The sequence below is a fragment of the Astyanax mexicanus genome, chromosome 22 (assembly GCF_023375975.1).
Source record: "Astyanax mexicanus isolate ESR-SI-001 chromosome 22, AstMex3_surface, whole genome shotgun sequence".
NCBI lineage: Eukaryota > Metazoa > Chordata > Actinopteri > Characiformes > Acestrorhamphidae > Astyanax > Astyanax mexicanus.
The window spans coordinates 37,074,384-37,085,229 of record NC_064429.1 but is presented as its reverse complement, the minus strand read 5'-3'; the positions used below and the strand labels follow the sequence as shown (position 1 = coordinate 37,085,229).

The following is a 10,846-nucleotide window of genomic DNA, read 5'->3' as shown; positions in this document are numbered from 1 at the left end:
ATCCTCAACTCAACATGTAACCCAAACCTTATCCTCAACTCAACTTCTAATCCAAACCTTATCCTCAACTCAACATCTAATCCAAACCTTATCCTCAACTCAACATCTGATCCAAATTTTATCCTCAATTCAACTTCTAATCCAAACCTTATCCTCAACTCAACATCTGATCCAAACCTTATCCTCAACTCAACATTTAATCCAAACCTTATCCTCAACTCAACATCTAATCCAAACCTTATCCTCAACTCAACATTTAATCCAAACCTTATCCTCAACTCAACATTTAATCCAAATTTTATCCTCAACTCAACTTCTAATCCAAACCTTATCCTCAACTCAACATCTAATCCAAACCTTATCCTCAACTCAACATCTGATCCAAACCTTATCCTCAACTCAACATTTAATCCAAACCTTATCCTCAACTCAACATTTAATCCAAACCTTATCCTCAACTCAACATTTAATCCAAACCTTATCCTCAACTCAACATCTAATCCAAACCTTATCCTCAACTCAACATTTAATCCAAACCTTATCCTCAACTCAACATTTAATCCAAACCTTATCCTCAACTCAACATTTAATCCAAACCTTATCCTCAACTCAACATCTGATCCAAACCTTATCCTCAACTCAACATCTGATCCAAACCTTATCCTCAACTCAACATTTAATCCAAACCTTATCCTCAACTCAACATTTAATCCAAACCTTATCCTCAACTCAACATCTAATCCAAACCTTATCCTCAACTCAACATTTAATCCAAATTTTATCCTCAACTCAACATCTAATCCAAACCTTATCCTCAACTCAACATCTAATCCAAACCTTATCCTCAACTCAACATTTAATCCAAATTTTATCCTCAACTCAACATTTAATCCAAACCTTATCCTCAACTCAACATTTAATCCAAATTTTATCCTCAACTCAACATCTAATCCACTCAACATAAAGCCTAATCTAAACCCAATCTTTATCCTCAAATCAACATTTAATCAAAACCTTATCCTTAACATCTTATCCAAACCTTAACCCAAATCTTATTCACAACTTAACATCCTAAAACATAATCTAAATCCTCAACTAACATTCTCAACTCAACCAAACCCTAATCTTACCTAAACTAACTAAGCTAACCCAAAACTTAACCCAAACCATATCCTCCATATCTGATCCAAACCTTAACCCTTAACCTTAACTTAAAGCAGTCTTAACTCATACATTAACCCTGTATACTGTGTGCTAAATCAACAAAATTTAACAACATATTTAGTATATAAATGTTGAATGATAAATGTACGGTTCTCAGGGTAAATTGGTTCTGAGATGTTCTAGAGTGACGGATCCAGACTGAGAAGAGTTCAGAATTCTTTATTATTGCTGTAATCAGATTAAATAAACATCAACACTCTGGAGGGTGAAGATCAGGAGATGATGGAGCTCCAGCGGGAGAATACTGACATCAGCTTTTACTCAGGATTATTAATCTGTTATCACATAACTTTATATATATTCAGTAACTTTAATTCATAATTCAGTAACTGTTGAGTAAAAAGTTCTGGAAGCTTCACTGGGTTTTTAAGAGTTAATGGTGTTCTGCTAATCCAGACGCAGTGGCCACTTTTCCACAGTACAGTACGGTTCTGTCCCGGTTCTGACCCGTCAGCGTGGTTCTGGTTTCTTTTTCAATTCACTGTGTTGCTAAACAGACCTGATTTCAAGTTAGCAAGTTAGCATGCTAGCATTCCGGCTACAGGTGTCATCCAGTATTAGCGTGCTGACTACCAGCCTCATCCTACATCACTACCACAGTGTTAGCACGCTGGCTACCAGCCTCATTACACAACACTACCGACCTTATCCAACATCGTAACCGTAGCAGTAGCGCTGGTGTTGTCCACCATCGATAGCAAAGTGTTAGCACGCTGGCTACCGGCCTCATTCTACATCTCTACAACAGTGCTATCATCTGGCTACCAGCCTCATCACACATCACTACTGACCTTATCCAACATCGTAACCATAGCAATAGCAGGCTGGCTTCTGGTTAGCACCAGAGTTAGCACGCTACATCACTACCACAGTGTTAGCACACTAGCTATAGGCCGTGTCCCACTTCACAACCTCACTGTTAGCACGCTGGCTACAGGACTCATTCTACATCGCTAACTCAGTGTTAGCATGCTGCTACCAGCCTCATCAAACATCGCTACCTCAGTGTTAGCACGCTGGCAACCTTATCCGTAACCGTAGCAATAGTGTGACAGCTACAGGTGTTGTCGAGCATCACGATCACAGTGTTAGCACGCTGACTACCAGCCTCATTCTACATTACTATCTCTACCTGATTTCAAGTTAGCATGCTAGCATGCTGGCTACCAGTGTTGTCCAGCATCGCTACCACAGGCTTAAAGTGCTAGCTACCGGCCTCATTCTACATCACTACCGCAGTGTTAGCACGCTGGCTACCAGCCTCATCAAACATCGCAACCAAAGCAATAGCACGCTGGCTACTGGTATCGTCCAGCATTACTACCACAGTGTTAGCACGCTGGCTACCGGCCTCATTCTACATCACTACCACAGTGTTAGCACGCTGGCTTCCAACCTCATTCTATATCACTACCATTGTGTTAGCACGCTGGCTACCAGCCTCATCACATCGCAACCAACCTTATCCAATATCGTAACCATAGCAAAAGCACACCGTCTACCGTTGACATCAAGCATCACTACCACAGTGTTAGCACGCTTGCAACTGGCCTTCCGCAGTGTTAGGAAGGCCCAGCTAGCCAATCAGCAGATCCCTCAGTCATTAACTCCTCCCACCGAGCGGTTTTGGTGCTTAGCTCAACCTGGACCAAGCTGTTCAGAACCTGCAGTGGAAAAGCGGCCAAAGCTCGTCTGGAGAACTGGTCAGCCATGACACCTGCATCACACACACACACACACACACACACACTCCTACACACACACACACACATACACACATACACACTAAACAAATCCTCTTGTGGCTCTTGTTTCAGTACCAATGACTGTATAAAATCATGGACAGGTCTAGCGCCTCTGCTGGCTGGTTGCAGTATTACCATGGGTAGCTCCACCCATCTTCATAAATTTTAATGACAAAACAGCCCCGCCCATTTCCCCAACTGTGTTTCAACAATTCCAACAGTTAGCTTTCTCAGTGCTAATATATTAATATTTCCCACAGAAATCATATTTAGAAATAAAACATATTTATTCTGCTATATTATCGTAAGAGGGAGGCGGGGCTACACTTAGGGAATATATGACGTGATTAACTCTAGCCAGTTGAGTAGTAGATTTGAATTGAGTTGCTACTCGAAATATCTTGTTGTTTGTTGTTGTTGATGCTAATGCTAACTAGCTAATAGCCTAATGTGATCTAATGTTAACTGGCTGTTAATTAGCCCACAAGCTAACATTAGCATAAATAGATTTAGTGATAAATTAACTGGTCTTGGTTGTTAGTATTTGAGTATCTTAGCCTTGGTAGTCAATGTTTGTCATATTTACAGCTTTTTTCTTTATCGAGATGGAAATAAAATTTAATACGTTAATTTTTTCTTCTTTTATTAATTTCCTCACAGCAGATCGGGGGCTAAAGCTAGGCATAGTAGCTTTGGCTTGTCTCAGCTGTAAATAGAGTAAATTGAGTAAACAAAGTAAACAGAGCTGTAGTTCCAGTACTGTAATTTGCAGCATTAGCATTAGCCGCTAACCACTCTAAGCGCTAGTTAGCTCTTTCACCATTCAGAGGTGAGTATATTGGCCTGTAGCTTGCTGCTAACCCTGGCTAGCACTGCTGGAACAGGATTAGGATTAGCATTAGCTGCTAACTGCTAGTTCCCCATTCAGAGGGGAGTACTAACAGCCTGTAGCTTGCTCCTAACCCCGGCTAGCACTTGCAGGAGCGGTTAGCCGCTAATGCTCCAGCCTTAGTTCTGGAGAAATTTGGCAGCCTAAGTTTACTGTAAAATAAACAGAAGTGCTTTACTCACTCAAATAAACAGTTTTTAAGAGAGACATGTGTGTAGATTAACATCCAGTGCTTGTTTGAGTTTATTACAGTTTTGTTTACTTAGCTTAGCTTACTTAGCTACCACCCCACCACCACCCAGCGGCAAAACCTGCTGAACTAGAAGTTCCTTATATAGTGTCGCATAAAATCCGCCTTATAGTATGAAAAATTTGGTATATGGTTTGGTAGTAAAATATATGAACTGCACTAAAACTGTAAACCTGTAAGCTCAATGAAGGCAGTCTGAGACAATCACACCAAATAAAAATAAAATACAAAGTGAACCTGACTCCGCCTCTCTTCTCTACTTCTCTGCGCTCAGTAACTCTAATTGCAAATTTAACAACCTGGGGGACTTTAATTTTGGCTTAATTTCTATAGAAGGAAAGGGAATAAAACCACGGCAACCATGCTTGTATACAGTCATCGGTCGGTACAGTAAACTTCACAATATAGTCATAATAAATTAGCATCAATTTTTTTTTTTTCATTTTTAACAGCAGCCATCATTCTTTCCCATTATATCACCCATATAAATAACCCTCTCGCTCAGCAGCAAACAAACAAACAAACAAACAAAAAACAAACCAAAAACGATGTAAAATTAGGCGACAGTAGCCGGACAGACCCTCACACACAGACGAATAAACCGATTATCAGTGATTTTTGTGGCACAGCGGAAATCTCCGGAAGCACAATTTTTTTCCTTCGGATTTCAAGTCATTCCCTTTCTCTCCCTCTCCCTCCGTTCCCTTTATATTCCATCCCTTCAGTCAGTCTCTGCAGCTACTTCTTAGCGTCTCTCAGCCGACAGGCCACGGCCGTGATGAGGGCGGCGCCCTTCCCGCTGCCGTCTTCTGATTGGACGAGCGAGACGTCGCACTGGGGCGCCAGATCCTTCAGCGTTTCCCTCATGATGGTGGAGAAACTGCAAAAAAAAAAAAAAAATTAAAAAGATACAAAATTTGACTTTAGGAAAAATTAGAGAGCACTTAAAAATGATGAGTTTCTTTGATTTTATCAAAGTAAAAACCTCTGGAATATAATCAAGAGGAAGATGGATGATCACAAACCATCAAACCACCAAACTGAACTGCTTGAATTTTTACACCAGGAGTAAAGCAGCATAAAGTTATCCAAAAGCAGTGTGTAAGACTGGTGGAGGAGAACATGATGCCAAGATGCATGAAAAAAACTGTGATTAAAAACCACCAGGGTTATTCCAACAAATATTGATTTCTGAACTCTTAAAATCTCTTTATGAATATGAACTTGTTTTCTTTGCATTATTTGAGGTCTGAAAGCTCTGCACCCTTTTTTTTGTTATTTCACCCGTTTCTTTTTTCATTTTCTGTAAATAAATGCTCTAAATGACAATATTTGTATTTGGAATTTGGGAGAAATCTTGTCTGTATATTAAAAAAAGAAAAAAATTGCACGAATCAGGCACTTCAAATGTATATATATATATATATATATATATATATATATATATATATATATATATACAATGTCAGAAGTGTAATTAGTTACAGAAATATAATTAATTGATTTATTGCATGGGTTAAAAAAAGTACAAAATAAAGAACAAATAAAATCAGCATGATCTGAAAGAGAGTTTGTGTGCAAAGCTGTGTGAAATTAAATAATCTTTTTATTATAAACTGATTATATTTAGTGTCGAGAGCGTTCTAATCCTGATCACTGATGCAGTTATTTACAGCAAATCAGGAGAGGCTGTTCTGAAATTCTGATTATTTAGCAAAAGTGTGGAATAATGAGCTAAACTGTGAAGATCAGTGAGAAGCATGGAGATAGAGGTCAGTGTGAAGGTCAGTGTATAGTCAGTGTGAAGGTCAGTGTATAGACAGTGTGAAGGTCAGTGTGAAGGTCAGTGTATAGTCAGTGTGAAGGTCACTGTATAGTCAGTGTGAAGGTCAGTGTGAAGGTCAGTGTGAAGGTCAGTGTGAAGAAGGTCAGTGTATAGTCAGTGTGAAGGTCAGTGTGAAAGACAGAGATAGAGGTCAGTTTGAAGGCCAGTGTGAAGGTCAGTATGAAGATCAGTGTGAAGGTCAGTGTGAAGGTCAGTGTATAGTCAGTATGAAGGTCATTGTGAAGGCCAGTGTATAGTCAGTGTGAAGGTCAGTGTGAAGGTCAGTGTATAGTCAGTATGAAGGTCAGTGTATGGTCAGTATGAAGGTCAGTGTATAGTCAGTGTGAAGGTCAGTGTGAAAGACCGAGATAGAGGTCAGTTTGAAGGTCAGTGTGAAGGTCAGTGTATAGTCAGTGTGAAGGTCAGTGTATAGTCAGTGTGAAGGTCAGTGTGAAGGTCAGTGTATAGTCAGTGTGAAGGTCAGTGTGAAGGTCAGTGTATAGTCAGTGTATAGTCAGTGTGAAGGTCAGGGCTGTAGGATACGTACTGTGGGTGGAGCTTGTACAGTGTGCCGTCGACGCCCACAGTAACGGTGAGCTGCTCCAGGTTCCGGTTCTGCCGGATTTTGTCGACGACGGCGGCGAGTCCGGCGCCGCACAGCTGAGCCGCTCTGCGAGAAACAACGCTGCACACTTCCTTCACCAGGATACTGTCCTCACACGTACTGCTCACCAAACCCAGGTGCTGCAGGATCGACCGCACCTGCCTCAGAGCCAGCCGGTCACTGAGAGACAGACAGAGAGAGAGACAGACAGACAGAGAGAGAGACATGGTGAGACAGAGTCGATGCAAGTCAGTGCAGAGAGTGATGGGGAGCAACGGATTGGAGAGTGGCGGGTGGACAGTGACGGGCGGAGAGTGAAGAACAAAGAGTGACAAGGGTGGAGAGTGACGGAGGTGGAGAGTGACGGAGGTGGAGAGTGACGGAGGTGGAGAGTGACGGAGGTGGAGAGTGGCGAGATGGAGAGTGGCGAGATGGAGAGTGGCGAGATGGAGAGTGGCGAGATGGAGAGTGACTGGGCACAGAGTGACTGGGCACAGAGTGATTGGTGGAGAGTGACAGAGCAGAGAGTAATGAGGTGGAGAGTGACAGGGCGAAGAGTGATGGGTAGAGAGTGATGGGTTGGACAGTGACTGGGTGTAGCATGACAGTTGGGCAGTAATGGTGTGCAGCATGACAAGTGGAAAGTGACAGGTGGAGAGTGACAGGGGTGGAGAGTGAAGGGGCAGAAAGTGACGGGTGTAGAGTGACGGGGCAGAGATAGATGGGGGAGCGACAGGGTGGAGAGTGAAGAGGTGGAGAGTGACAGGTTGTGAGTGGCGGGTGGAGAGAGTGACAGAGGAAGAACGACGGAGTGGCGAGGTGGAGAGTGACTGGTTTGAATTGCTGTATTTAATAAAAGGAACAAGGTTAAAGAAAATTGCTGTGATAATTATGGTCTGGAGCGTGGCGGGTGGAGAGTGACGGGTTGAGAGTGGCGGGTGGAGAGTTGCGGGGAACGGAAATTGAAGGGGAGCGACGGGGAGGAGAGTGAAGAGGTGGAGAGTGACGGTTGTGAGTGGCGGGTGAAGAGTGACAGAGGAAGAACGACCGAGTGGAGAGTGGCGAGGTGGAGAGTGACTGGTTTTACTTGGTGTATTTAGTAAAAGGAACAAGGTTAGAGAAAATAGCTGTGATTAATATGGTCTGGAGCGTGGCGGGTGGAGGGTGGCGGGGTGGAGAGTGGCGGGGTGGAGAGTGGCGGGGTGGAGAGTGGCGGGGTGGAGAGTGGCGGGGTGGAGAGTGACTGGGTGGAGCGTGACAGTTGGACAGTGACTGTGTGCAGTGTGACAGGTGGAGTGGCAGGCTTGGATTGATGTATTTAATAAAAGGAACAAGGTTAAAGGAATCAGCTGTGATTATTATGGTCTGTCTCTTCATTTATCAAGGTCAAACACCCCATTCACACACTTCTATTGTATTGAAAGAGACACTTACATACAACTCACACACACTCGCGCACAGCTCGTCTTCACTTTCCTGATCTCTAGTGTTCCGCCCCGCTGACTTTCTCTTACAAATTGAATTCTGGGAGTTTATTTTTCATAAAAAGAAAATATTCTCTCTAAAATGAGAAAACACAGCGGAACATGAGACTCTGCACCACAAATAAAACTAAATAAATAAACAATTAATCAAATAACTCAATGATAATGCAGCAGGAATTTCAATACATCCATTAAAATAAAGATGTGAACTTTGAACTATGCAATAGGGGAGCGACGTCACTCTCCACCCCGCCACCCTCCACCCGCCACGCTCCAGACCATATTAATCACAGCTATTTTCTTCCTTGTTCCTTTTACTAAATACACCAAGTAAAACCAGTCACTCTCCACCTCGCCACTCTCCACTCCGTCGTTCTTCCTCTGTCACTCTTCACCCGCCACTCACAACCGTCACTCTCCACCTCTTCACTCTCCTCCCCGTCGCTCCCCTTCAATTTCCGTTCCCCGCAACTCTCCACCAGCCACTCTCAACCCGTCACTCTCCACCCGCCACTCTCAACCCGTCACTCTCCACCCGCCACGCTCCAGACCATAATAATCACAGCAATATTCTTTATGGCCCATAAATAACATCACGATATTTCATGTTGTATCTCGAAACATGTAGTTTCGAGATGACGATACTCTTGGTGATATGACAAAAATACTGAATTAAAAAAAAAAATATATATATATATATATATATATATATATATATATATATATATATATGATATGGCACACCTCTAAAAACTGAGATATTTAAAAAATACAAGAATTTTATGAGATTTGTAACAGAAGTCAATGATGAAGAATAATGCACTTCAGATATCTCCATATATTCAGGATTAAAGTAAAATAAATGATACTGTACAGATATAATCTGTATCTAGTAGATATATAATGGGAAATGGGAACAGTGTGAATTTTTCTTTTGATAAAAACAGTAAAAAAGTAGAACCCTGATGTGATAATTAAGGGTGGGTGATATGGCACCATATTACAGGGTATAATATCGTTCACCATATTCAAAAAGGCAAGAGAGGGAACTCTCGCTCTTCCTTTCCTGATGAGTGCCAGTTTCATCATTGTAACATTTCTGATGGTCTTTGTTGTGATTGTACTTGAGGACAGTGTCAACGTTCTAGAAATTACTCAAATATTCACTATTCACTGTATACCTGTAACTCTACCTCTTCACTACTTTACTTTAACTGATGCTCTCAAACACTTTATTAAGAGACAAGAAATTCAAGTAATTAACTCTTGATGAGTTCAGCACAGCTGTTAACTGAAAGCCTGAAGAATCTATACGTTTACAAAATAACAAGTTTTTCTTATATAATGGAGAGTGGCAGAGAGTGGCGGGGGTGGAGACTGACGAAGCGGAGCATGATGGGGTGGAGAGTGACTGGTGGAGAGTGACTGGGCACAGAGTGACTGGGCACAGAGTGATTGGTGGAGAGTGACGGGTAGAGAGTGATGGGCTGGGCAGTGACTGGGTGTAGCATGAAAGGTGAAAAGTGATAGGTGGAGAGTGACTGGGCACAGAGTGATTGGTGGAGAGTAGGGTTGCAGCGGTAACCGGTTTCACGGTATACCATGGTATTAAAATGCACGGTTATCATACCGTGTGTGTTTGCTTATTACCGGTAAAACGCAAGCCAGCGGAGAAACTCACCCGCGCATGCGCAACTCTGCTCCGCGGTGAGAACAGCAGAAAGTGCATCAGACTAAACAAATCTCCGTCCGCCTAAAAAAAGGCTAAACTAAAATCAGCAGTGTGGGACTATTTCAGAGACCCGCCGAACGCAGGATGGTTATCCGATTTGTAATCAATGTGGCCGTAAAGTCACAGCTAAAGGTGGACATCCGTCAAACCTGTTCTTCCATCTCCGAGAACACCACCCCGCTGTGCAGCGCAAAGTATGTGTTTAGTTTATAATTTAAATCTGAACATAAATAAAACCTCTTTTTAGTCGTGCACAACCCAAAAGCGCTGAGTTATCCGAAATTTGGGCACGCAGGTACAGGCGTGAAGTGCGTGCTACGATGGATTCACGTGTCCGTGTAAAGGTCCTGGCCGGACTGGATGTGAAAGACGCCATTCATTTACATGCGTTAATTTTCAAATTCTGACGTGCCTGTTTTTCATATGTTAAAACCAGACTCGGTGTGAAAGCCTTAAAATAGAAATCTCTGTTGTGAGGATCATGTCAGAAATAAATCCTCTCTTTCTGCAGTATCTGGTTATATACCAACTTGGCAGTAAAACGGACGTTTACAACAGTTGTTGATCAGACACTGACCCAGGCTCAGTTTATCAGATATTAAAAAATTTAAACTTAAATAATTGTACTGAATATTTTAAATACAGGATCTTTACTTCTTAGAGGACATGTAATGTGTGTAACGTGTGTGTATGTGTGTATATATATTATATATATTTATATATTCTTTTTTTATATACACTCTTAATGCCCTTAAGAGTAGTGGAAAAAAATGGTTTCCTTCACCTGATGGTGTACAGCTTATTTTTTTTTTAAGGAGACATTAAAATTATAATTGTTCCAGGTTTCTACAATAAATAGTTAATTGAACAAAAAAACCTTTGTTGTAATTTCTTTAAGGGTCAGTTTAATAATATATGTAACAAACTGTGATACCGTGATAACCGTGATACCGCGGTATTTTCTGAGACGGTTATCATACCGTGAAAATCTCATACCGTTGCAACCCTAGTGGAGAGTGATGGGGCGAAGAGTGACGGGGCAGAAAGTTACAAGTGGGCAAAGAGTGCCTGGGGAGCGACGGGGTGTAGCGTG

The 10,846-nt window shown here is 42.0% G+C and overlaps 1 protein-coding gene across 1 annotated transcript in view; it reads right to left on the bottom strand.

Moving 5' to 3' along the window:
- Nucleotides 1-1,367: 1,367 nt before the first annotated feature.
- Nucleotides 1,368-10,846, bottom strand: part of hk2 (hexokinase 2) — a 73,875-nt gene continuing 64,396 nt past the window's right edge. The window contains exons 17-18 of the mRNA XM_049470726.1: nucleotides 6,481-6,717; nucleotides 1,368-4,988 (exon numbers count right to left, since the gene is read on the bottom strand). Coding sequence (XP_049326683.1) covers nucleotides 4,847-4,988; nucleotides 6,481-6,717 — 379 coding nt within the window. The 3' untranslated portion in view covers nucleotides 1,368-4,846. The remainder of the gene's footprint in view (nucleotides 4,989-6,480; nucleotides 6,718-10,846) is intronic.